Source organism: Kogia breviceps, chromosome 3 (genome assembly GCF_026419965.1).
Source record: "Kogia breviceps isolate mKogBre1 chromosome 3, mKogBre1 haplotype 1, whole genome shotgun sequence".
In the NCBI taxonomy this organism is placed as follows: domain Eukaryota; kingdom Metazoa; phylum Chordata; class Mammalia; order Artiodactyla; family Physeteridae; genus Kogia; species Kogia breviceps.
In genome coordinates, this window is record NC_081312.1 from 15,443,110 (window position 1) to 15,470,744 (window position 27,635).

Consider the following 27,635-nt stretch of genomic DNA (forward strand, 5'->3'; position numbering starts at 1 on the left):
AATAGGAATTAATTGAGGTAATGTCAATCTCTTAGGTGAAATGACTTCTCTCCCCCTCTTCCCCACCCCAAGCCCCAGAACTGGTCATGCTATAATCAGCCTCCTGAATTTATATGAGAAGAACCTGGAAGGGAAAAGGACTCTTGAGAGGGGTCTTGGTATGGGAGGCTTTTCTCTCTCCTCTCTGGGGGAAGCGGGGGAAGGGGAGGTTGGTATCCCCCAACCTGCAAAGCCAAGTGGTAGAAGTTTCCACAGACTTTCTCTAGAGGGGGAAGTTGGATTTCTGTCACCAGTGGGCTGCTTGCTGAGCCTTGTCAGAGGGTTGGTCTTTGTTCCCTGCAGTTTAGGTGTAAACTATATATGGGTGAATACAGCAGCTGGTCTCTGTTCTGGAGACTTTTGTGATCCAGGAGATCGGAGTAAGCCCTGCCTGGAAGGGGATGGGGTTGCCCCACTTCTTTGAGGCCTACGACAGGGTTTGAAGAGACTGCGGAGAGGCTTGGCAGAAGAGAGTAAATAACCCCTATCCCATTAAAGGAAAGTCATTAAGGTCAACATTTTCTAGGTATTTCCACCATCCAACATATTTTTTGTTTATCCAAAGCTCACTCCTCTGCACTAGCCAGAAATATATAAGAAAGGAAGCTCACAAAGCGAAAGCCGGATGACTCTTAGCATTTCACAGCCTTTATAGCTCAGCTGTAAATGCTCAGCCACGAGCATCAACTTCAGTCCTCACTCACTGTTTCATTCATTTATTCAACAAACACTTGGCACCTTCTTGTGTGCCAGGCACCAGTGGTCCCATGGTGTGTCATTGGCCTCCATGGAGCCTACAAATCTGTTGAGGTTGGGAGGGGGTGAGACAGACAGTCAGCTGTTAGGGGCATGTGCTCAGGGGTCTGACAGAGCTGCCTGGTTCAAGTGCCAGTTCTGCTTATTTGCCACATGGCCAGGAGCAAGCAATTTACTTAATCTAAGGATCAGCCTCCTCATCTGTAAAATCAGGATAATAACTGGCCTCATTTATGGGGTTGGTGTGAGGATCCCATGAGGCAATCAGGTATAGCCTTTAGCACTGGTTTCAGTAAGTAATATCATCTGTTTTCCTTGGGCTAGCAGCCTTTTCTTCTTTTGTCGTGTCCAGTACACGCATTCCAGTGGTTTTCTTTTTTTTTTTTTTCCTAAGTTCTTCAGCTGCCTCAGTTTTAGCAGTACCCATCAGCATAGTAACTGCCCCAAAACACAACCAACAGTTACACCATTTTCTCTTGTGTACTAAGTTTAGGATAGCTGATCTCAGAGCAAATCGCCTTTATAAGAATATTGGCAGGAAGGAAGAGGAGGTTAGACTGTTAGAACTGATGGTGTGGCTGCCTGCATCACAGTTTGGCAGGCGGAAGATGTGTACTAACTTGTGTTCAGCAGAAGTGGCCTCTCCAGGGGGCAGTGTCGCCTCCATCCTGGGTGCCGCCAGCAAGGTGCCAAAATAGATCCTGAGTGTGGGAGTTGCCGCCTGTGCTGCTAAGCCCTGCACCCTTGGATTTTGGGTTTAACGCACTTAAGTTTATTCTTGTTCCCGCTGGGCCATCCTGGACATGGTGTTGGAGGTTTCTATCAGCAACCTTTCTCCCCATCTCTGAATTTTGAATTGATAGTACTTTAAAAGTTCGGTCAGTTCATTGAGTCTCTGGACTAAATATAAACTTCAAAGGACCCAGCTGGCCTAAACCTAGTCCTAACAATGGAGAATAAAGGGAAAGAAAATTTCAAGGCTACAAAATGCAGTGTCTTCAAATTCTGGACACGAATTTTAAGAATATATTAATGTGCAGTTAAGGAGTGCTTAAAAAAAAAAAAAAGGCCCAGACACACCCTCCTGACTTGTTCCACTAAGGAGGCCTCCTCCTTTACTAATATATAATGCTTTACCAATTGATGCAGGTATTTTTGCAGTCTAATGGAATTAACATCCATTTTATTATTGTTAAGTAATAATTACTGGCAGAATGAGGAACATCCTTTGGGAAGGAGACATCTATTCTTCATCAACAATCTTAATACCTTCCAGCAATAATAAAAGGATATTATTGAAAACATTTAATCAAAAAAAGTCAACTCTTAAAAGCAACTGTAGCTACTTGATAAGCTCCTAATAATCAGTAAAATTTCTTTTAATCTCAAAAATCTTGTAGGCGGGGCTTCCCTGGTGGCGCAGTGGTTGAGAGTCCGCCTGCCGATGCAGGGGACGCGGGTTCGTGCCCCGGTCCGGGAGGATCCCACATGCCGCGGAGCGGCTGGGCCCGTGAGCCACGGCTGCTGAGCCTGCGTGTCTGGAGCCTGTGCTCCGCAGCGGGAGAGGCCACAACAGTGAGAGGCCAGCGTACCGCAAACAAAAATAAATTAATTTTTAAAAAATCTTGTAAAAGTTAGCTAATATTTAGGGTTTGAATATAGGAAGTTAGTTGTTAGAGTGCTAAGAATAATGTTAATTTATGAGACATGAGGCTTGATATTATGGTAAATTTACTGATTAAATGGAGCTAGTGTTTACTTTGTCGATTTTCTAGTAATTAGTCCTTAGAACACTATAACCAAGGGTCACAAAATATTTTTGTAATTAGTAATTATGTGTCACATAAGCTCATGAGCTAGGAACAAATGGTCCAAAGTTTTTCAAAAAGTGCTTTGACAAAATTACATCATCAACAAAGCCAAGAATCCTATGTGTTTAGGTTCCTAGATCTTATTTGCAATATAACTGACCACACACAGGAACAACAATAAAAAAATGTCTACCTCTGTTTTAAAAAGATTGAATTACCAAAGGACTTTTCTGTTTCTTGTTTGTGAGCTACGTTTATTCAAAGATGGAGCTTGCTGTGAATATCTTAAAATCTTAGATTATCTGATAAATATTAGTCGGCACTCCTGAATATTCTCATTCGTTTTTAAAAAGTACACTTAGGGCTTCCCTGGTGGCGCAGTGGTTGAGAGTCCGCCTGCCAATTCAGGGGACGCGGGTTCGTGCCCCGGTCTGGGAAGATCCCACGTGCCGCGGAGCGGCTGGGCCCGTGAGCCATGGCCGCGGAGCCTGCGCGTCCGGAGCCTGTGCTCTGCAACGGGAGAGGCCACTGCAGTGAGAGGCCCGCGTACCGCAAAAAAAAAAAAATAATTAAAAATAAATAAATAAATAAAAAGTACACTTAAAACCAGAGAGAAGTTTCTTGCTAAGAAAGGTGAATGGGTTTACCACAGGCCCACCAAACCAATTTTCCTACTGTTTTGCTTTCCCTATCTTAGTTCCTTAGAGGAAATATAGATTCTTAAGTTTCCAAAGTTACAACCTTATCTCTTCATGGAGGTGGTCAGTGCGAGCCAGGCCTACAGGAGAGATGCATTTGCACTGAATCTTGCTTCCCTTGGGATGAGTTTGCGGCCCTCTGGCGTGGCCTCTGTTTTCCCCTCTGCTTCTGATGACTCCAGAGGTTCCACACAAATGGACCAGGGAGAGTTACTCCTGCCCATCCCTTTGGTAGGCCAGGTGACTGATGCCCCGTAAGGCTCAAACCCTGGAGTGTGGTCAGAGAGGTGTGGGCATCAGGAAAGGGCCGAGGCCCCAGGTAAGGACAGAAAATCTCTTTTCTTTTCTCTAATTTATGATTGGATTAGTTTGTCTTTTGCTTTAAAAGATTTATCGTTTTACATTCTTATTAACTTATTTTGGTAGAATTAGGAAGGTTATGTGTATATGAGTGTGTGTATATATATATATATGCTCTTCTCAAAGACATGTCTTATTTTACAGGCAAACTCAGACCGTCATAGTGAACCCAATTAGGAGGAGGTCTTCTTCGAGGATGTCTCTGGTAAGAAAGAAGGAAAAATACAGTTTGTCTTTTTCTTTTAGTGTTGTCATCTTCCTTAATAAAATATGCTTTTAGCAGTGTTAATTTTTAGTTTGAACCACAAAAGTGCTGATATTTGACCAAAGAAATGGTGATTTTCCATAGCTTAAGCCTAATATTTATATAATATATATAATATTTATTATGTTATACATATTTCAATATTAGCTCCAACCTCATATTAAAAATTTTGACTATTAGCCAAGAGTAATCAGTAGATATTTAAAATACTAGATGATTTTGCCTAGTAAGATTAAATATACTACATATAAGCTTCTTATGTTCCCTTGTTTATATAAGAATTCAGGAAATTTTTGTCTGTTCCTTCTTGCTCTTAACTTTTGGATACAGCTTGTTTTCTTGTGCTGTCCGATGTCTGATATCAGCGCATAGGGCTTAGCATTGCCATTCTGGCACTGACAATGAAACACTGAAATGAAACACTGAAAATGACAGCTATGGTAAGAGCTGTAGGGTCTTCATATTTATTTTTCATATATAATATGTTTGGCTGCTTTAGAAGTTTTTAATGGAGAGAAAGAAACCAGCAGAAAATTGCTTTACACCTATTACATAGGCAGTGTGTTTTAATGCTGTTTCCAATTTTCCATTTCTTAGCCTAAACCCCAGCCCTATGTGATGCCTCCCCCACCCCAGCTGCATTATAATGGACATTATACAGAACCATACACTTCTTCCCAAGGTAAAGTACACTATTTCTGAAATGCCTTACAAAATTATTATGAATAAATTAATGAGGACTTGGAGATCTTGAAGCCAAGATAGTTTTTGGCTGAAGTTACATCCAAAATTGTTGTCATGATTATAGCCAACCTGGATTCATAGAAGAAGCTGCCATTATAGTCAGTTTTTTGGAAATGGGTGGAAAATATTCAGTATCAAATTTTGATGCTCAGCTATGGCCCACGGGCACTCCTTCAAGGTGGTTCTCATGTCCTGGTAACCAACCCTTTGAGTGCTTCCTTGCTTTCCAGCCTGGGATGTCCCAAGCTCATTTTGTTTTTTCCTGCCTTCCCATTGTAAAGTATTGAGCATTTTATTTTTATTTGTTTATGTTTACCTTTCACATGATGAGTATATAGGGAGCTGTATTGAAACAGCGCCTCCGAAGCTAAATCTCCAGCATTCATTTTACAGACTCTGTCTGCAGGGCTCTACTCTAAAGGCCGAGGAGATTTATGCAGAGAAGTAATTCCATATCTTAAGAAGCTTGGAATCTAATAGTGGAGGATAAGACAAGTACACAAATAACTTACATACAAAGAAAACATGATTGTTGTGATGAGAGAGAGCGAGCAATTGCTCATCCTGTTGGAGAGACTGAGAAAGGCTTTTTGGACCTCGAAAGATGGGTGGATTTCCATATGTAGAGAGAGGCAGGTTCCTGTTGGGATTGCTGCTCCTGGTTTTGTGAGGGGGGTGTGGATAGTGAATGCATTGGCACAAACAAGGAAGAGGGTGGCTGGACTCAGCCCCACAGGGAACTGGTAGAACATGGTTGTGTGAAGGGACCAGAAGGCGGGTCGTGACGCATTGCTGGTGCCGGGCCTTGTGTGTAAGATGAGACTCTCTGTGCAGTGCAACGGGTGGGTGGGAGGTGATGCGTTGGGCTCTGGGTTCCCAGAGTGGCCCCCTCAGGATGTTTCCACCTTCCTCACGGCCTTCTCCTCCTTGCACGCTGCCCTCCTTTGGTTTTGTGACCCCAGCTCCCCCCACTTCCGGGAAAAGGCTCTTTCCTCTGCCCTGTTAGTGGTTCCTTGCTGTCCATCCCTTTCCTCCATCTGCAGGCATCCTGCTCTTTTTCCTCTCTTCTCTCTCCAAACCGCAGTCTAAATTATTTTTTTCTTTCATTTCTCACCCCACTCCTGAGAGGGACCACCTGTGTGCTCCTCTGCCTCCTGGTTACCCCTTCACTCCTCCTACCTTTGCTGCTCTGTTCAAGCTGCCCTCTCACAGGTCCCCAGAGCCCCGCACTTTCTCCTTCCCATCCGATTCCAGCAGTCTAGCCTCCTGACGGACCTCTCTTCCCTGTGCTGGGTTCTCCCTCCTCCTGTACCGTCGGTGTCCACTGCTCCCAAAGCCTGCCCAGGGCCGCCTCTCCCCACCGCAGGCTTCCACAGCGGCCTTGTTGCATCCGTGGTTCGGGTTTCAGTGCGGATGACTGTCTGTGTTTCCCACCCCGTCGTCACTGCTATTATGCTCCAGCCCCACATTTCCTCTGTCTGACAGCTGTGGGGGCTGTGAAGGGAGCCACTGCGTGTGAGCGCTCAGCGGGCTCCCCGGCCGAGGGGGAAGCACTCGGTGAATATTACCCACCATTACAGCTTTGCTGAGGACCGACATCCTGCGTCTGAGCCCGTCACTCTCCTCCACAAGGCCCTTTGCCCAAGTTCCTTACTTCTTTACGACGAAGTCACCCTCCTGGTTACTTGGATTCCAAACTGCATGTAATTTTTCTTGCCTCTTTTTGCCCTCAATACCCAGACAGTTGCAGATGCTGTTGCCTCTGATTAACCTCATGTAACATCTCTTCCTTATCCCCTTCGCCCTACCCCTCTGCTCCCGCCAGTCCAGTTCTTTTCTTTAAACGTCTCATCAGTTATTGCATCATAGGAGCTGATCTCTTCAGTCTTCAATCCCCACTCTCCCTGGTTCATCTGACACGCAGCAGCCAGGCTCATCTTATCCCATCTCCCCTGAGGAACGTTCTCGTGTTCAGCGTTCTCTGTGATGTTCCTTCGTGCTACTCTTCCTGTCTTATTCCCCACTGTTCTGTACCCTCCCCGGCTACCTGGTGCTCCAGCCAGACCGAGCACGCCCTCCACGCCTCGTCTCCCAGCTTTGCCCGCACCGCTGTCACCCACAAGGGTCCTTATCCCACGCAGCCTCCTGCCCACACGCCTCCGCCCAGTCAGGATGGGCTAGGCTGCCGTGCGGGAACAAGTTCTAAGCCCTTAGTGGCTTACGTGGGAAAGCTTGCTTCTTTGCTCAGCTTACCCGTCCGTCGTGCACTGGCAGGAGGGCTCTGCTGCACGTCAGCCTGCCCCAGGGACTCGGGCCGGGGTCCCTTTCCATCTGGAATGTTGGGCACAGTGGCGAGGAGAAGGGAGCATGGAAATTGCTTCTCTACCCTCTGCTCCCTTTGCCTTGACTGTTACTCGTCACGTGGCTGTGGCTGCCCTCCAGAGGTGAGGAGGAGGGGTCCGAGCGACCCGGCCGCACTCAGAGGCGGAGAGCCCGGCGACTGATGAAACCCCACCCACACACCCCAAGGCCCCTTGAGGGCTGTATCCCCTGGGAGGTGGTTCTTGGTCTTCTCCTCCCTGTCCCATCAGCCCGGCCCGAGCTGGAAGCGATCCTTCCCTCCTCCGGACTCCTGTAACGGCTTATCTCCTTTCATTGTCACGCTTCTTCCTTGGATTCTTGGTGATTTTTGTGCACACCTTTCCCTTTATCTTTATCTGGATGCCAGTCCTTTTCCCCCCGTTAGTTCTTAGCATAGGCTTTTACACATACGGATTCATAAATGAGTGGTCCGTGGAGTACCCAGAGGAGCCTGGAGATGGGGAGGCCGGGCCGGCGGGTATTGTGCTGTAGTCCGGACGGGTTTTTTTTTTTTTTTTTTTTTTTTTTTTTTTTTTCAGTATGCGGGCCTCTCACTGCTGCGGCCTCTCCCGCTGCGGAGCACAGGCTCCGGACGCGCAGGCCCAGCGGCCATGGCTCATGGGCCCAGCCGCTCCGCGGCACGTGGGATCCTCCCGGACCGGGGCACGAACCCGTGTCCCCTGCATCGGCAGGCGGATTCTCAACCACTGCGCCACCAGGGAAGCCCCCGGACGGGTTTGAATGAGGCTGAGCTGTGACAGCACTGAGTAGAGGGGACCCCATAGACACGGACTGCAGAGTGTTCCAGATACGGGAAATGGACAGGAACAAGGAAGCTTTGTGTGTCCACAGGAGGAAACAGTGGTGCGTTTGAGGCCCGTTCCTTTGTGGCTGTATATGCCGCACACGAGGCTGTGGCACGTTCCCTTTGATGATCATTTGGCACTTGAACCGCCAAGAGGCTTTTGAATCGAAAAAAGAATGCTTTTCGATGGCAACTGTTCTCTGATGGTTAGAAATCACCCTCATTAGTTTTCTTTTTTTGTGTGTGTGTGGTACGCGGGCCTCTCACCGCTGTGGCCTCCTCTCCCGCTGCGGAGCACAGGCTCAGCGGCCATGGCTCACGGGCCCAGCCGCTCCGCAGTATGTGGGATCTTCCCGGACCGGGGCACAAACTCGTGTCCCCTGCATCGGCAGGCGGACTCTTAACCACTGCGCCACCAGGGAAGCCCACCCTCATTAGTCTTCTAGGTGAACTACAGATCGGACTGAAGAAACATGCCTCCTACCAGCCCCGAACAGGTGCACACACAGCCAAGCTAGATTCTGCTAGCTTGGACCCCAGTCTTACTGAACCATATGGGGGCTGGAGCAGGGGGCAGGTGTGGCTGTCTTAGCAAGGGTCTTCTTGGCTTCTGGCCCCTAGTGAGGTATACAGCTACTGGTGACACTGTTGGACCTGAAGAGGCTCAGATCCTGCTGAACTATTGCCCTTTTTGTGTCTTCACTGTGGAAGAATCTATACCGCCCACCTAGAGTTTCGTTTAAGGAGCTGTTTACAGACAGTTGGTGCTTGAACTAGCTCAGCATCATCGAGGCCCCATCTCCAGTGAGGGGAGAAAGCAGAGTCAGAGACCCAAAGCCTTGAACAGCGTCTCTGCCTGCAGTTCCCCAGAGTTCCAGAAAGTCTGCTTGGTGTCTCTAGTAGAACACGTTTTTGACTTTCAGAAAAAGACAATGTCTTGTGGTACAGTTGTACTCTGAATATTGGCGTTAGATTTGGCTGCTCTTTATTGGGTGTCAAATCCTGAATTACCACCCTTAGAGTAGGCAGGGCCACCCTTATTCTCTAGGTGGGGAGGTGAGGCTCCCAGAAACCCCCTGTCCAGGGTCACTCAGAGCAGTGGCTAGAGCCAGGTCACTTCAGGGTGGAGTTTCGTAAGGCACGCTGAGAATGTCATCAGCGTTCGGGGCCTGTCTCAGTATTTGTGTAGAGTAACTGATCTACTTTTGTACATTTAGAAAGTCTCATTTTAAAAGTTTCGTTTTTCCCCCCAGATAACCTGTTTGTGACCAACCAGAATGGGTACTACTGTCACTCGCAGACGAGTTTGGATCGAGCCCAGATTGACCTGAGCGGTCGCCTGCGCAACGGCAGCGTCTACAGTGCACACAGCACCAGCTCCTTAAATAACCCTCAGCCCTACTTGCAGCCCTCACCCATGTCCTCGAACCCGAGCATCACTGGGAGTGACATCATGAGGCCTGACTACGTCCCGTCGCACCGGCACAGCGCCCTGATCCCCCCGTCCTACCGCCCGACCCCCGACTACGAGACGGTGATGAAGCAGCTCCACAGAGGCCTGGCGCCCGCCGAGAGGCAGAGCCACTCGCTGAGAAACCTCAACATCGGCAGCTCGTACGCGTACAGCAGGCCCGATGCGCTGGTCTACAGCCAGCCCGAGATCCGGGAGCACGCGCACTTCAGCTCCCCGCCGTCGGCCCACTACCCGTTCAACCTGAATTACAGTTTCCACAGCCAGGCCCCTTACCCGTACCCCGCGGAGAGGCGGCCGGTGGTGGGTGCCGTCAGCGTGCCCGAGCTGACCAACGTGCAGCTCCAGGCCCGGGACTACCCAGCCCCCAACATCATGAGGACGCAGGTGTACCGCCCGCCACCCCCCTACCCGTACCCCAGGCCCGCCAACAGCACCCCTGACCTGTCCCGCCACCTCTACATCAGCAGCAGCAACCCCGATCTCATCACCCGGCGGGTCCATCACTCGGTCCAGACGTTCCAGGAGGACAGCCTGCCGGTGGCGCATTCCCTGCAGGAGGTCAGCGAGCCCCTGACCTCGGCCCGGCACGCCCAGCTCCAGAAGAGGAACAGCATTGAGATCGCCGGGCTGACCCACGGCTTTGAGGGCCTGCGGCTCAAGGAGAGGACCATGTCGGCGTCGGCGGCGGACGTGGCTCCGCGGGCCGTCTCCGCGGGCTCCCAGCCAAATGTCGTCACGGAAAGGACAAAGCGAGAAGAGGACGACGAGCAGGAGAGCCTGAGATACGGTCACAAGAAGTCTCTTTCAGACGCCACCATGCTGATACACAGCAGCGAGGAGGAGGAGGAGGAGGACTTGGAGGAGGAGCGTGGGGCGCGGGAGCCCCGGGGCAGCTACTCCCAGGAAGCCCCACCGAGCGGCCCCCACGCGCCCGGCCCCCCGGCCGCCGGCCCCTTGCACATACTGGAGCCCAAGGCCCACGTCCCTGAGGCCGAGAGGAAGGGGAGGGCCGGCAGCCCAGTTCCCACGCCCGGGGAAGGCCCGCGGCCCAGGAGGGACGGGCTGCTGACGCCCTCCATGTCCGAGTCCGACCTCACCACGTCGGGGAGGTACCGCGCCAGGAGGGACTCTCTGAAGAAGAGGCCGGTGTCAGATCTCCTCTCCGGAAAAAAGAACGTCGTGGAAGGGCTTCCGCCGTTAGGGGTGAGCCGTTCAGTGTGCACGGGGTGGGGGGCCGGCGGTGGGGGGCCTCACCCAACCCAGCACGGTGCCCTGTACACCTGACTTTTCTCAACACCTTCTCCCTTCTATCCATCTTTTCTTTCACTCATTACTTCTGATGTTTTTCAGCTTTTTTCCTTTTAAGTTGTTTCAACTCCCCCCCACCCCAGCCAACACATATTTTACCCAGTTTTTGTCTTGTTTTGTAATACTTTGAGTTTGATTCTCTATGGAAATAACGGGGAGGGATTAGAATTTTCGTGGTTTTGCTGGAGGTAGTAAGTTAGGTGAAGTGAAATGTAAATGTAGGAGGCTCTGTGGGATGGAAGAGAAAGAATGAATGGGAAGTGTCAGTAATGCAGTGTGATGGAAAAGGAAGTAAAGGTTTCACAACTTTAGCCAGGATTGCTTTGTTAGCCACCCGTAAAAATACCCCGCTGTGATGCAGGGTCCAGGGCTGCTCTTGTTCAGTTTGCTTGTTTGGGGTCTGAGGGAAGCATCCCCCGAAGTGTCCCTAATGAATTCCTGATGTCGCAGTCCATGTGGGTACAGCTTGAACTGCTGGGCTGTGATCTCTGAGGGCTGGAGGGTGATTCTGGAGCCGGGAAGGTGGCACTTTGTCAAGACAAAAAACCCGAGAGCTTCAGGTCTCTTTATTTATTCTTTGTATCTTTATTGGAGTATAATTGCTTAACAATGTTGCGTTAGTTTCTGTCGTACAACAAAGTGAATCAGCTGTAAGTATACATATTCCCCATATCCCCTCCCTCTTGAACCTCCCTCCCACCCTCCCTATCTCACCCCTCTAGGTGGTCACAAAGCACTGAGCTGATCTCCCTGTGCTATGCGGCTGCTTCCCACTATCCATCCGTGTTACATTCGGTAGTGTATATATGTCAGTGCTACTCTCTCACTTCGTCCCAGCTTCCCTTTCCCCCTCCCCTGCCCCATATTCTCAAGTCTGTTTTCTACGTCTGCGTCTTTATTCCTGCCCTGCCACTAGGTTCATCGGTACCACTTTTTTAGTTTCCATATATGTGCGTTAGCATACGGCATTTGTTTTTCTCTTTCTGACTTACTTCACTCTGTATGACAGACTCTAGGTCCATCCGTCTCATTACAAATAATTCAGTTTTGTTCCTTTTTATGGCTGAGTAATATTCCATTGTATATAAGTGCCACATCTTCTTTATCCATTCATCTGTCGATGGACATTCAGGCTGCTTCCATGTCCTGGCAGTTGTAAATAGTGCTGCAGTGAACATTGTGGTACATGACTCTTTTTGAATTATGGTTTTCTCAGGGTATATCCCCAGTTGTGGGATTGCTGGGTCATACGGTAGTTCTAGATTTAGTTTTTTAAGGACCCTCCATACTGTTCCCCATAGTGGCTGCACCAGTTCACATTCCCACCTCCAGGTCTCTTTAAAAGAGAGACTGAGTGAACTGAGAACCCAAGGAAGGTCCCTTGTAGAAAATGCACCTCCTTAATATTCAGTATGATAACTAACCGTGGTTTAAGCACTTTTTATCTACTTGAGGCAAAATATAAAAGAGCATAACATCATCTCTAGCTGCCATTCCCAGAGCATTTACCGTGTGCTGAGCAGGCCATCTGCTTTACTATGTCCGGTTTACAGCAGGCCTATTGTTTCTACAGATGAGAAAATAGACTCTGAGATATTAAGTAACTTTCCCAAGGTCACACAGCTAGTGGAGTGACCCAGCTGAAATTTTAAACCCACATTTATCTCCGCAACCGGTTCTCCTATCTTCTACATTGTTCTGCAGCGAAGTATACTGTGTATTTTATTAAGTAATAATTGCTTGTCTAAGCTTTGCTGTTCTCTGTCTTTCCACTGAAACCTTTTAACTCTGAGTTGCTCAGCTTTGCGCAGGCACCTGTGGCACTGTCGTGCGAGCGTGCCCGCTCTGAGTCATCTGGCTTCCTTGCTCAGGCTCCCCCTTGCCCAGGCCTCGATTCCCTGTGCCCTGTGCTCCTGCCAAGTGAAAGTGATTAATTAGCCTGTGCATCCTGTCGCCCAGTTGCTCCCAGTGTCCTGGCCACTAGGGACTCCTCCCCGCCATTTTTGCTGGTGGGCATATTCAGACCTGAGGGCGCATCACAAATGTGGTTCTGCCCTAGTGTATTACTAGGTCTTCTAAGAAGCTACAGACATCTTCATAAGCAGGAGGAAAGTTCACACAATATTATAGTGGTTATGAAATAGATCAGTATACACAGACTCAAACTACTTAACAGTAGTGCCGTGACTTTAAACGTGTTTTCTTTTAATGGGTTTGAATTGTAAATATATTTTTAATTTTTCTTGGGAGTACATTCTTACTCACCTGTCTGACAGTAAAGGCTAGTGTCTCAGGTCGGCTGAAGCAGAGGGCTCACAGTCAGTGATTGAGGGCAGGACGGGGTGTGGACGTGTCTCCCGAAGTAACTCTGCCTGCGTCCTGAGCCAGCTGGATGGGGCCCTCTCATAGTTAACACTCTTCTCTGATTACATCATGAACATAGTTTTTATGTGTGACCTGAGTCTTTCCCCAAATGATACTTGTTTTGAGTAGAGTCCAGTATTCAAGCCTGTTGTCCCTGTAGTTTTGAACGGCCCAGCAAATTCTGCTAAATCTGAGGACTTCTATGGGTTTGGTTCTCTAAAAATTCAAAATTTCCCCCTCATTGACTTTTAGACCTATAGTATTAGGGAGAGTATGTGATTGGATTATCCTCTTTCACCCCTTCTTTTCGCATAAGGGATCTCCCTACTTAAGGAATGTGAATGGCCGCTGTGGCCCAGGAAAAGGTACAGGACCTAAGAGTGGAAAACTTGGGTCTGAGTCTAGACCCTGCCATTCATTAGTTCTCTGCCCAGTGGGCCGGCCCTTCACACACCAGAGCCTCAGCCTCTCCATCCGTAACACAGGACGGTCACCCCCTCCTCTGTCTGCTGTGGCGTTGTGTTAGGTCCCACATAGGGTTAGGCATGAAAAGTGCTTTCCAAATTCTATGATGCAGCATAACTGATTTTAATGCACGGTTTTTACTGTGTTGACCCTATTTGTGCCATGTATAAAGAGGCAGCTGTGTGACACTGGGCAAACAACTTCATCTCTCTGACTCCCATTTTCTCATTTGTAACTGAGATGACCCCAGAGAGTTGTTGGGGGAAAATGCCCAGTCGAGTTTAACTTATTACTGTGAGGTGGCATCATACATTTAACTTACCGGCTTCCCAAGAGCTGAAGAGTCCAACCCCCTGCTAATCCTTTGACCCCCTTCATAGTAACTCAGGGTGGCCATTATTTTAATTGTTACAACAAGCGAATATACTAATGTGAATTATGGTTCTAGAGGGTTAGTATTAAAAACAGTGAAATAAATTGCAGATAAGCAGGAACATTTAAGAATTCTCCACCCATCTCCACCTATGACGACTTGATTGCTATCTGGAAAGGGTAGACTGGTTTGAGTGCTTGAGCATCTACATAAAGAGTTTTTGTTTCACCCTTAGTCTTACGTGGTGGTTCTGACATGAGAAATCATTGTACGGGTTGTACATTTAAAACCATGCTCTTGTACTCTCGGGGCTAAGTAAGGGGTATTTGAAGTGAGTTTTGACTATAAGCCCCTTTCTTCAAATACTAGCTGTAGGGCTTCCCTGGTGGTGCAGTTGTTAGGAATCCTCCTGCCAATGCAGGGGACACGGGTTCAAGCCCTGGTCTGGGAAGATCCCACATGCTGCATAGCAGCTAGGCCCATGTGCCACAACTACTGCACTCTAGAGCCCGCGAGCCACAGCTGCTGAAGCCCGCGCACCTAGAGCCCGTGCTCCACAACAAGAGAAGCCACCGCAATGAGAAGCCGGCGCACCACAACGAAGAGGAGCCCCCACTCGCTGCAACTAGAAAAAGCCCGTGCGCAGCAACGAAGACCCAGCACAGCCCAAAATAAATAAAATAAAATAAAATAAATTTTTTTAAAAAATTAAAAAAAAATACTGGCTTTAGAACTGACCTTACCAATCATCCAGCACATGTGTGCTGGGGCCTTTTGAGTCATTTTCAGGCCAAGCAGTGCTGGAGCCACCTCTGCTGGCTGGTGGGAGCTGAGAGTTAAATTTTCAGGCTCTGGTGAGGCCATTGATGTTACACTGGCAGATTGAAGTTAGCTGTGATGGGAGTATTTGTACCGTGGAACCTGGCAAGCTTCACACATGAGAACTGTTCCCATTCCCCGGCCACAAAGTCCATTGTTAAACATTGACCTGCATTCTGCACACATGAGAATCATGACATTTTAGCCTAAGCAGGAACCTTTTAGTCTGTGTAGCCTCCCTCTCTCTCCAAGGCTGACAGAGCTGCAGTAAAGTTGATTTCATTTATGAGACAGAAGAGAGCTGCTGATTTCATTTATGAGATAGCACTGAGAAAACCATTTCTGTCAAGTTAGGGCTACAGTCGTGATAATTACTATGGCTTCCAAGGAGGTGTAGACTATTGAAGAAGACTTGGCATTCTTGGGCTCGTTTGCCTCAGAGAGCAAAATCATTGGCTTTAATAATAACTTCAGGAAACACCAGTTTTCAGGAGACAGAATTCCGTCTATGCCCTGTCTTGTACCCTCTCTTAGTATAATGATGGGGATATCAGCCCTGATGTGTTCTCCTCATTTAAAAATGTGGTGGTTCTAACTGCATTTACCAGAGGTGTGGTGAGCTAACCCAGGTCACACAGGTCTGCAACAGAACGTAGAATAAGATAGAGCCACCAGAGAAGACACTGAAAAAGAACGAATTTGTAATTTTTTTAAGTGTGTAAAAGCTTATTGCAATGAGGTAACTACATTTAAAACCCTCTTTGTGGATTGCAGCTGATTTGTGTGTGTGTCATGGTTTGATATTCAGGGGTCCTGTGAAGGAATGCTGTCTGCTTGGAGCCTCACCTTTCATTACAACAGAGCCCTGAAACCAGTTGCATTTCAAAAACCTTATATCTGGAAGACTTATCAGGGCTTTGGCCTTAAAAGGAATGTCTTCCTTCTAATCTTTGTGAAACAAATGTGTGGGGGGGTGGGGGCGGGGAGTGTAAGCTCTCCTATGGTTGGTTTAGGAGAACCCTCCCTCTGTTAACTGTCTTCAGTCCATTGAAATCTCTTTCCAAAGGGATTGTATTTGTGTATATTTGATATATACAGCTAGATATTTTTGTAGGGAATGAAAAAGAACCGAGTGGATGCAAAAAAAATTGGTCCTCTCAAACTGGCTGCCCTAAATGGACTCTCCCTGTCTCGACTGCCTCTGCCTGATGAAGGAAAGGAGGTGCCTGCCAGAGCCACGAATGATGAGAGGGTACGTACCAGACCACGGGTCTGCACGCCTGCCCTGGAGCAGCTGATACAGCGCTGCAGAACTGCCTTCTTGAGATTTTACTGACTTTTCGAACACATTTGATAATTATAAATGAGTGTTAGGAATTTTGTCACCTGGCCTTCAGAACTGGGGCAGATTTATAGCTAATGTCTTAATGTATAATTTCAGGCTAAATGTTGATTTTTGTCTGTTGGTTTCTGAATACTGTTCTTTACCTTCTTCTGGCCATGAAGTTAGAGGAAATGTGCAAATGCATATGAGTACACATAGGAAGGAAAGCAGATATCGACTGCTTTCATTACATCGAAAACTTTAACAGTGAATGGTTACTGAATTTTTCAAAACTTTGTGACTGAGATGTATTTGCTGTGAGGTTCTATTATATCAAAATTAGACAGGCATGAATTATGCTAAGCAAAGATTAATTTGCTTACAACTGGATCCTGGAGATAAGTTTCCAATCGTGTTTTCCAGTTTTTATATATATTATAAAATTGAAGCATTTGTTCATAGAGGTTGGAATTGATTATCCTACTTTAGGATTTACTGTTCTCCAGGAGAATTTTCCATTCTTAGGGGGTCACATAATTGACGATAGATTTAGAGAAGATGAATTCAACGAATTGTTTCAGGCCAAGTTTACACAGAACTTTGCATCCTGTTTCTCACCAGTAAGATTATTTCATTTGTTCTTTTGTTATTATGACTTGTTAAATTTAACTTTGGTTTCATCTAGAATTTTCAATATTAGATAATACTGGACTTGAAGCAGAGAACGAGATTTCAAGTGTACGGTCAAAATGCAGCCTGTGGCATGGGACTGTATTCATATTATTCCTCACTTTCTATTTTTCAGTGTAAAATTCTGGAACAGCGGTTAGAACAAGGAATGGTATTCACAGAATATGAAAGAATTCTTAAAAAACGGCTCGTTGATGGGGAGTGCTCAACAGCACGACTCCCTGAAAATGCAGAAAGAAATCGGTTCCAAGATGTTCTTCCCTATGACGATGCCAGAGTGGAACTGGTCCCAACCAAAGAAAACAATACCGGTTACATCAACGCATCACATATTAAGGTGAGGGGAATGTTTAGAGTGATACACAGGATGTGAAGTTTCCAGTTAAATTACGAGAACGGTAAGAATTGTATTCATGTCTGTTTTCTAAAAACATCCTAGTTTTGAACCGTTGGGACAAACTGTACTGTAAGTTAGGAAATCCACACACCAAGGCTGGACACACCGTGTTTGCTCCCTCCGTGTGTTGGATCCCTCTGCATTGTTACCAGGACTCCGGACCCACTCATTTGTCTGACTTGAGAACTTTGTGCTTCTAAATCTGAAGACCTCTTTATAGCTCATAAGTTCTCTCAAGAGTAGCTGAATTGCCAAGTTTTTCCTTATCACATACCTACATGCATTTTTATGTAAAAGGAGCGTCTGGTGTTTACCAAAGCTTTTCCTTATGGTGATGCCATCTGTATTCTTTGCATACTCTCTTAGTCTTTTTTTTTTTTTTTTAAGATTGTTACAAGTTTAAGTACTTCCGTGCCTCCAGCCTTTCTAACATTCTCCCAGTTTTGAATTTATTAATTTATTTATTTTTATTTTTTAGGCCACGTCGGGTCTTAGTTGCAGCACAAGGGATCTTCGTTGAGGCACGCGGGATCTTTTGTGGTGGTGCGCCGGCTCTTCATTGCGGCGCGGGGGCTTGTCTCTAGTTGTGGTGTGCGGGTCTTCTCTTCTCTAGTTGTGGCACGCAAGCTCCAGAGCGTGTGGGCTTAGTTGCCCTGCAGCCTGCGGGATCTTAGTTCCCCGACCAGGGATCAGGCCTGCATCCCCTGCGTTGGAAGGTGGATTCTTTACCACTGAACAACCAGGAAAGTCCCTCTTAATCATTTATTTTATTTTGTAGCCATTAAATATTTTACGAGAACAATTTTTTAAAATTAATTTATTTATTTTTGGCTGCGTTGGGTCCTCGTTGCTGCACGCGGGCTTTTCTCTAGTTGCGGCGAGCGGGGGCTATTCTTCGTTGCGGTGCGCGGGCTTCTCATTGCGGTGGCTTCTCTTATTGCGGAGCAAAGGCTCTAGGCGTGCGGGCTACAGTAGTTGTGGCATGTGGGCTCTAGAGCACAGGCTCAGTAGTTGTGGTGCATGGGCTTAGTTGCTCCGCAGCATATGGGATCTTCCTGGACCATGTCCCCTGCATTGGCAGGCGGATTCTTAACCCCTGCACCACCAGGGAGGTCCCCCTTTTAATCAGTTTTAAACATCATTTTGTTCTTAAGCAGTGCTGCTTTTTCCCTGGAAACAGTATAATGCCGTTTAAGTGGGGTAACGTTACACCCATTAAAATGGAAAAAGTGAGGATTCACAACAGGAAGGTGAGAAAAGCCAGATGCTCTGTCTTCTCCATGCTTGGCTGGAGAGTCAGTTCGTTGTTTTGGGAAGAAGAAATTTCCTTATAGTGAGTGAATGAGTAAGTGTCTATGGGCAGGTGTTATTTTCCTTCTTTCCCACATTTTATTTAGTTTGCAAGTGATGTTTGATGAGAGCTGTTTGACACTCAAGACTTTCTAGAGGCCCAGCAGTCTGCCTGTGAAAGCCGGTACCCTCGACGGTCTTTGGGAATTTGTGCACAGGCTTTTTAAACGAACATGGACATAAGTTATTTAAAAACTGAGCATCTCTGTGGAGTAGCTTAGCCAGTCTCCCGTGACTGGGTGGACGAGGGTTGAATAACACTGTGGTTCTGTGGTGGTATTTCAGAATCTTCAGAGACAGCCCGAAGAACAGTGGAAAGAGTCTGACTTCAGAGTTGGTGGATCAACCACTTAGCAGTGTGGGACCCCGTTGTACTTATCTCTGAATATAAGGAAGTGCTCACCTCTCCGCATCATGTTCCCTATCAGATCCTTCCTCCCTGGTTCTTGTTCGCTGTGGTGCCTGGTGCCACCCACCAGGGGCCCAGTGGGAGGATGGGGGTGTGACTCAGGCTGCAGCCTTAAATGGGGGGCATGAGGGGAAGGGTGCGTGGCGCCCGGGGTGTACACTCGGGGCTCTCAGAAAGCGGTTACGGTCGTCACTCAGCAGTGGGGGGCGCCGAGATTTAACCCAGATTTCCTGACTACAAATCCTGTGATTATTATACTAGACTTTCCAAGGAGGTTAAATCCTAAGTGGAAATGCAGTACGGAGGGTGATCCTAACTCAGAAGCTCAGAGGTGAACCCCTTAGGTAGGAAGACTTTTTTTCCCCCTAGAAATTTGATGTTTAACTTAGGTTTTGACTTAATTGCTAGTACTTGATCCAGTGTGTGTAGTAGTACTTCATGAGGGAAAAGTGTGTTTGAAATTTGGGATATGATGATGTTGATATTATTTTTTATGAGAAGAACCTAACAGCAGCAGTAACAATCATTTATTAAGAACCCATCATGTGCAGAGGGCACCATACGTATTGGCTCGCTTAATCCTGACAACGTGAGGGTAGGGAATATTTTTATCGTGTAGATGAAAGTTGAGATTTGGAGAGCTTAAGGAAATTGCCCTAGGTCACATCAATATTATGTGAATTCGTAGCGCATACGTTTATAAAGATATCAGCAATGGAAATGGCACTAAATGAGGAAAAAGAATAAGATGAAAGTCTTTATTCTGCTGAATATTTCAGCTTGCTTTTTTCATACTACCATGAACAAACGTATATACATGTATCGTACACATACATATTCGTTTTTTGAAAAAACCTTTTCTGATTTCAGGTCTCTGTCAGTGGAATTGAGTGGGATTATATTGCCACGCAGGGGCCGTTGCAGAGCACCTGCCAGGACTTCTGGCAGATGGTCTGGGAGCAGGGAGTTGCGGTTATCGCAATGGCAACAGCAGAAGAGGTGGGTACTCTTTTCTCTAAACTGATTTCCCAGCCTCAGAAACACAGTTGATGTTGGTCAGGTGTAATCTTGACTTTCAGAGAAAAGGGCAGGGTAAGGTTGCAGTTCTGAGTTTCAGACATGCTCTCTGCGAGGGGCATCCTTTGCCGGCTCTTGCGTTGTGGTTTTTTTTTTTTTTTTTTTTGCGGTACGCGGGCCTCTCACTGTTGTGGCCTCTCCCGTTGCGGAGCACAGGCTCCGGACGCACAGGCCCAGCGGCCATGGCTCACGGGCTTAGTTGCTCCGCGGCACGTGGGATCTTCCCGGACCAGGGCACGAACCCGTGTCTCCTGCACCGGCAGGCGGACTCTCAACCACTGCGCCACCAGGGAAGCCCTCTTGCGTTGTGTTTTAACCGCACTTGTCTCTTAACAGGAGGGTGGAAGGGAGAAGAGCTTTCGGTATTGGCCACGCCTTGGTTCCAGGCACAACACTGTCACCTATGGAAGGTTTAAGATCACCACCCGGTTCCGCACAGACTCTGGCTGCTATGCCACCACGGGCTTGAAGATGAAGCACCTCCTCACAGGGCAGGAGAGGACGGTGTGGCATCTCCAGTACACAGACTGGCCTGAGCATGGCTGCCCAGAGGACCTCAAGGGATTTTTATGTAAGTATCTTCACTCCCAGCACGACCTTTGCCAGAGCTGTTAAATCCGCCACAGAGAGGAAGACTTCAGTTCCTGAACCATTTCCTTTATGTTGTCCCGGGTAAGCTGTGGGCTTGTTGTAAAATAAAAATTTCAAGTGTTTAGGGGAGGCTTGACAGAAGAGGTTTTAAAGCATAATGTGGTAGTGAGTAGAACGCCATTACTGACTCCTAGAGAGTTTCTCCTCCTTTTCATTTTGTAGATGAGAAAACGGAAGCCCAGGAGGAGTTCAGGGACTTGCCCAAGATGACACTGTCAGTTAATAGTTGGGGCTGGTTAACTGGCACCTGGTGCTCTGTATCTGGAGTTTTCTCAATCAGTGGAGATGATCTGAAAATTGTCAATTTGATAGGCCTTAATCCCTTTGTATTTTTCTGTTTCATTGATATTTCACAGCATACCTTGAAGAGATCCAGTCTGTTCGACGCCATACAAATAGTACAAGTGAACCAAAAAGCCCCAACCCTCCGTTACTGGTCCACTGCAGTGCTGGCGTGGGACGGACTGGCGTCGTTATTTTGTCAGAGATCATGATTGCCTGTCTGGAACACAACGAGGTGCTTATTTCCTCTGCTGATGAGGGAAGAGGTGGGCTGGGCACAAGGCCAGGGAAGAGAGGGACCTAGTGACCTGACAGTTCTTTCTGAACAAATGTCCTCGGGGATTCTCTATTGAAGATGCTAAGGTAGAAAGGAGACTGTCTGCTTGAAGCCAGATTTCTGCTCACTCCCCCCCCCACCCCACCCCACCCCCACCCCAGGGTGTGCATTACCCTCATCACTGCTTCTCTCAATCTAGGTGCTGGACATCCCACGGGTGCTGGACATACTGAGGCAACAGAGAATGATGATGGTGCAGACCCTCTGCCAGTACACGTTCGTATACCGAGTTCTCATTCAGTTCCTAAAAAGCTCAAGGCTCATATAAGCTCCCACAACTTCCTACGGGGACCCGATCATGTGAAGCGTTTACAGCGGAAAAAAAACGTGCTTGCCGAACTCACGCTCTCTCCTCCGCTCGATGCACGCGGAACGCTACATCAGGACGTAAGTGACGGGATGAATGATGGCACATGGAAGGAAGTGTGCAGAGCACGAGGCTGAAGAGGGGGTTTAACCTGGGAAAGATGCCGAAGAGGAAGGACTTGGTTCTGAGGGCGTTGCCCTGCTCCAATCTGTCCGATTTGCAGTACTTGCACACATTTGGAGATTGTATTTTCTAGATAATTCTCTATTTCGCTGAAGCTATGCTGGGCAATTCTGGCAATCACTAAGGCGTATAGGTTTCTATCTTAAACTTAGCTTTTGATAATGGAATTTTATTTTATGACTAAACTATTTGGGGTTTTCTTATTAAGAAACTGAACTTTCCACAGGGATGATCCACAGATGTGAGTAGTTCCTATATAACTTTGTATTTAAAACTATGTTATTATCTTTTGTTATTTTTTAAAAATCTTGGGTACTTAACAATGTAGTTACCAAACCCCAAACTCCAAGAAGAATCTAAAAGTGTTATTTTGAAACATAGAAAACATTTTTATATTCAGAAAAATTTTTAATCCTAAAAATTCTATATATTTGTACCTTCTGTATTTTCCAAACAAGAGTTCAGCTCATTAAGGTGCTGAGATGCGTCAGTTAATGTAAGTTAAAGTTGGGAATGAAGGCACATTATTTTAAATGTACGAAAATAATCAGATTCACTATTTTTTTTTGCAGTATTATTCGTAAACCCAAATGAGTTTGATTTTATTGGTTGAAAATGAAGTGAAAAACAGTTGCATAAGATGGTTTTAAGCACTTTTTTTGTTGTTGAAAACAATAAATCTGAGTTTTTAATCTATGTGTTGCTTTATAGGTGAAACAGTAATAACGGACATATTGAAAGTGTTTTTTGGAAGAGATCAGGAATAAGAGTGTGTAGGATGACTAGGACGAGAGTAAGTGCAGTGTAAGTGCAGGATGGTGAACGCAAGCTGCCTTTGTCTTTACAAAAAATGCAGTGTTATCTATACTCAGACTGAGATGCTGGCATGGAGAGTGGGGGCTTGGGAAGAGTCTGGGGGCTGAGCCCCCGAGGAAGGTATCCCCAGGAAATTCAGGGCCCATCCCTGGCAGTGACTCGCTCTGGTTCCTTGAAGTTCTTCCACCTGCAACTCTCTTTCTTTTTTTTTTTTTTAACAAATCAAGTTTATATTATGATTAAAAGAAGCCTTGAAGAGGCTTTATTTTCTTTTGGTTGAAAGAAGGGAAGCGTTAGTAATTGTCTCACCTCATCTCCCAAAACCGCAGCCCAGACCTGCGGGGGCCCCCGGAGATGACTGTGGTGTTCAAGGTGCACCGGAACTTTGGCTCCTTAATCCTCTGACTTCACACCTGAGGCCACCTTTAGCTCCACTGCCCCCAGTCCCATTTCGACCCATCCCAGGGGGCAGGACCAGGCCAGGCTGGCACGGCCTGGTCACAGTGAGAGCTGGAGGGCTAAGGAAGGATGAACTGGTCCATTTAGCTGAGGAGCCATCTCTTTCTTCCTTCTTGAGGATGCGTCTCCACAACATAGAGCGTCTGAAATGTCAAATCCAGGATGATTTCCCCAAATTTCAACATCGTAGGGATAGTTGTGATTCCCGTGTGAACTCCTAAAGCAGTTTAACTCACTGTTGTCGCCGCTAAGTGCGTGTCGTTAGCTGCAAGGCAGGATTTCCTTTATACGGTGTGAGTATCTGCCGAACTCTGACCCAGAAACCAACCACTTGAGAGGAAACTTCAGACGATATTAATGAAAGTGAATATTGAAAGTGGGCCTGTTTCTCACTTGGGGACAAAGAATTGATTTTAAATCTAAAATTGTTTAAAGAACAATAGACCCAAGTGCAAATATTCAGGAAGAGCTCCCCGGGAGAATGGAATAAGAGTTTTTTATTGTAATATTTCCCATCTCCATGCCATGTAGAGGACAGGAGTGTTTCTGATGCTTTTTTTCTTCCATGGTACGTTTTTTTTAAAAATGCTTTTCTGTCCGGTTTAAACATTTTGAAGTGTCCCATTGACAAGAACATACTGTAAAACAAAATCTAAAGAGTAATATATGGTATGTTTGTGTTCCTGTTGTAATAATTTCATTATAAGAAAATTAGTTATGAGGGCTAAATTACACTGTATAAACGTCACTCTTAAAACTCGCATGTTTGACATAGCTTCTAAGACCCGTGTAATTTTTGGTGTCCCTTTTGAATTTTTAAACTTTTAATTAACAGTTAGTGAATATGAAAGTATTTCTGAATAAAAATAAATCTACATTACTAGACTTCGAAGTAATGTGATTTTCAAGAGCAAACTGTAGAACATTGAGGTTATAGGCTTACCATGTCCGAGTTGAGGATGTTCTGTCTGCCAAACTTACACAGTGCTTCAGTATTTTAGTGTCCTTTAGTTCAGAATTACCAAAATATATACATTTTCACAGAAAGGTTATAAACCAGTGTTTTCCACTGATCATTGTTGGCGTCTCTGGCATCAGTTTTCCTGGTTAGTGGGCTCTTTTGATAAAATACTCTAGTTGGTAGTTTTGAACACAGGAGGTATTCATTTTAGAGTATCATTTGAAATGTTAATTGCAATCATTATTACATATATTCTTCTGGAACATCTACTGTGAAACATTCAGAAAACCCTAGAATTTAGCCTTTAAAACATTTTGGCAGGATTAAAACAGAAGCTGTGCTTCCTTAGAAATTCCCAGAAAGACCAAGGTCGAGGCAGAAACCCAGGCGAGGAGTGTGGCATGGAGTGATGACAGCATGGCATGGCCAACTTTTTTGTGAAGCGACATCATTTCAAATGGGTTGATAAGTTAATGTTCACAATATTAAGAAAATATAAATGTCCATATTATTATACATAATATGAAACTTTACATGTACTAAAATATAAAGAATTACTGTTTATTGTAAATCATTTAAAAAATCAGACATTTTAAAGGAATTCTTTTAGATGTAAATTTAGGGAATTTGCTTTCCCTCAAGATTTCATGTGGAATAAGCTAAACCATCTCTTACCAGTTTAAAGTTTATTAAAGTAATCTAAATTGGAGGGGGCTCTTTTTTTGAACCGAGGGATAAACATTTCAAAAACAGAGGAATAGATACTTGAGGAATTTGCCTGGGAAAACAATTCTCGAAAGAACATGAGTTTTTCAGATTCCTGAGATAAGGGCTCCATTTACCCTAAGTAGCTATAATTATTTATAAAAAATGAGGAAAATTCAGGAAGTCTGGTTGGTTACGGTTTGCATGTGTTAGGGGTGGGTGGACAGAGGATTTCAGAACACATTTGAAGGGGTCCTTGGGTTGTTAAAGTGGCATAGTTTTTCTGTATAGTTCAGGTAGTTCCCAAAGCAGAATTAATGCTCTAAAAGGTCAGATATATGTTAAATTACTGAGAGTATTGTTTACAAGGGGAAATAACTGCTATAAGTGAGTATCAGCTTTCTTGGTTCGCCCTCCCAAAGCTTATTTAAACCACAGGGGCCCTGAAAGGTAGACAGTGGTGGTCACCTCGCCGTCAGCAGCTTTCCTCCCTACCGCACCCTGCTGGTGAGAGCACAAAGCATTCTCTCTGGGTCTGCCGGGCGGTGGGGACGGGGCCTCAGCAAGCAACCGGAGTCAGATTGATCAGATCAGTGTGCCGTGAAAGAATTCCACATAACGTTAATGGCCCATCATTTGCCTCAGAAACTTGAGTGGCACATGAAGAGTGAGGAACAGCATGGGATACATGATGGAAGACGAGCAGGGATGCTGCCTCAGACTGCCTATGAGGCGGGGCGGGGTGAAGGAGGATGAGTTGGCAGTGCCTCCCCGTACCCTTCCTGTTTCCGTTTTCGTATCTGCCTTTGGATTGTCACTGGCCTGAAATGGGAAGTAGAAGATGGGCCTGGATCAAGAAGGGAAGTATCATAAGGTCTGCAGCACCCAGCTGAGGAAGCAGCAGTTCCAAGGCAAATATTCCCATGTAAAGAGTATCTCTAGGTCACATGTATATGATTAGGGCCTGGCTGCACATCGTGTTTCCAAAAATGTTTAAATTAAAATACTTAGCTTTAAAAAACTAGAGTAAATCTGAACTTTGCCCAGTATGTTGCTGGGTTAAGAAAGAGGTAGTAACCATCTACGTATTTTAAATTATCCTTTAATATTATAAATAAGTATAAATGAGTGATAAGAAAGGAGTAATTGTTTGAACTACCTATAGAACTAACAGTTTGGCTAACATACTGTTCCAAATTTTTGAAAATTACTTATTAGGTAGATATTTTGATCATTATTCCTTCCATTAAATATGACTGTGGTGTGTCATATAAAAGGACCACTTAAAATCTCGAAGATGCTTTGGCTTTGAATCTATCGTGTAGCGTACCCGTACTGGCTATAGCAGTTCACATGATTCCAGTGCAATAAATCTGCGATTTTAAACTGAACTGGTAGGAGGTTTTTAAACTGTGTATAAAGACCAGTACTTTATTTTGGTTGTCACTACCGACATTTTAAGTGCGCCTGTGTAGTTTAAATTCACGCTCTAAAAGCTTGGTGAAGAAAAGATGTACAGTATTCACTCTTAGGAGCAGGTCTGTGCTACCAAAGAAATGCAGAAGGTTGGATTATCTGGGTTATCCGGAACATGAATCTGTCGGTCCTCATTTTGGGGGGTAGGTTGATGGAGGCTAGTACAGATTTAATGGTAACTGGCTTTTCACTTCCACCTGCTCATTTATCAGCTGAGGAATACTGAACAAGTAAATGGGAAATATAAGTTCAGTTACTCATTTCATAAGAGTACAAGTATCGCAGGTCAGGCTGCTATCATAAATGCTGAGACTGTCCAAACCTTTTTTTCCGGAAATTTATGAGAAATCACATGAAATTAATGGACCATTGAATGAGACGAATCTTTTGTTACTTACTTTATAGTAATATTTATTGAAATGTAATTTAATCTTAGAGTTAAGTGTCCTAAAAGGATCTAATGGTTTTGTAATTTTACTGGAATAATACCACCACACTGGTTCAGTCCAACAGATAACCTGATAAAAAGTAAATATTCTCCAGAGGTGACAAACTTATTTCCAGACAGATTTAATAAAAACAAGATAAAAAGTAATACAAAATCCTAAGCCCACAAAACAAAAAGGTGAAATAAAAGACAGAAGGAAAAAAAATGCTATAATTTGTGACAGCTTTTAGATTAGTAGTGCTCTAGTGGGTTTTATTTGCATAGTTTGGTTTTGTGACCCAATAGAGGAGTTGAAGTAGTTATTGTACAGGGATGATTCTTAATGTTTTTGAAGATTTTCTGTTAGTATCAGTTTGGACTCTCCATATTAGATTTTTTTTCATTTCTATATTAAAAGTAAGCAGCTTAATTTCTTCTTGTAGAATTGAGCTATTACACAATTATCAGTGTATTCAATTTCTAAACAACACATTGAAAATGAGGAGAAAGATAAAAATATTTTTAGAAATATTAAGCCTTAAAAAATCTTGGTTGCACAGTAAACCTTACTCAAAAGATTGGCATTGGGCCATTAGATATATTTTTGTTTTTACTGTATTCTCGGGTAATTTTTTACATTAAAATATTAAAAACAGGTTTTATCATGCAAATGTTAAATATTTTTCTATAAAAACACCTTAATGTTTCACTCTGTTGTGCTTAAAAGAGGGAGATATTTTGAATTCTAATGATGCTATTTAGTTCAGATGAAGAAGTACACTGCAACAGAACATAAATTTGTTGTATATTTCTTTGTTAAAAACTGAAGCAATCCAAGCCCTACCCATAGTAAAGCTAGCAAAGCATAGTTTAAAAATGAATATCTAGATAACAAGTCTATTTAAATAAAAATTCCAACAGTAGTTATTATGACTTAATAGTCCTAAGAAACAAAAATTTGGAGAACATTTTTATGAAATACATTTCCTCAGAAAGTTGCCCTATAATTCAAACAATGCACTGGGAATTCTACCTTTTGAAATCAGGTTGTATATACGTAGTTGTCTAGTATTTTCTAGTTTAAAAAGCAATTTTTTGTGCTACTGTCTGATGATCAATAATGTAAAAATGTATAATCAGAA

The 27,635-nt window shown here is 45.2% G+C and overlaps 1 protein-coding gene across 6 annotated transcripts in view; it reads left to right on the forward strand.

Annotated features, from left to right (window-relative positions):
* The window catches only part of PTPN21 (protein tyrosine phosphatase non-receptor type 21), a 64,729-nt gene extending 40,920 nt beyond the window's left edge, over positions 1-23,809 (forward strand). For 4 of the 6 annotated variants that reach the window (XM_059059514.2, XM_067027926.1, XM_067027923.1 and 1 more), the window contains 9 exons: positions 3,809-3,869; positions 4,527-4,611; positions 9,093-10,516; positions 15,757-15,894; positions 16,772-16,993; positions 19,683-19,811; positions 20,226-20,460; positions 20,897-21,057; positions 21,299-23,809. In XM_059059514.2, coding sequence (XP_058915497.1) covers positions 3,809-3,869; positions 4,527-4,611; positions 9,093-10,516; positions 15,757-15,894; positions 16,772-16,993; positions 19,683-19,811; positions 20,226-20,460; positions 20,897-21,057; positions 21,299-21,427 — 2,584 coding nt within the window. In that variant the 3' untranslated portion in view covers positions 21,428-23,809. The remainder of the gene's footprint in view (positions 1-3,808; positions 3,870-4,526; positions 4,612-9,092; positions 10,517-15,756; positions 15,895-16,771; positions 16,994-19,682; positions 19,812-20,225; positions 20,461-20,896; positions 21,058-21,298) is intronic. The other 2 variants (XM_067027925.1, XM_067027927.1) reach the window with 2 other exon arrangements.
* Positions 23,810-27,635: the final 3,826 nt, after the last annotated feature.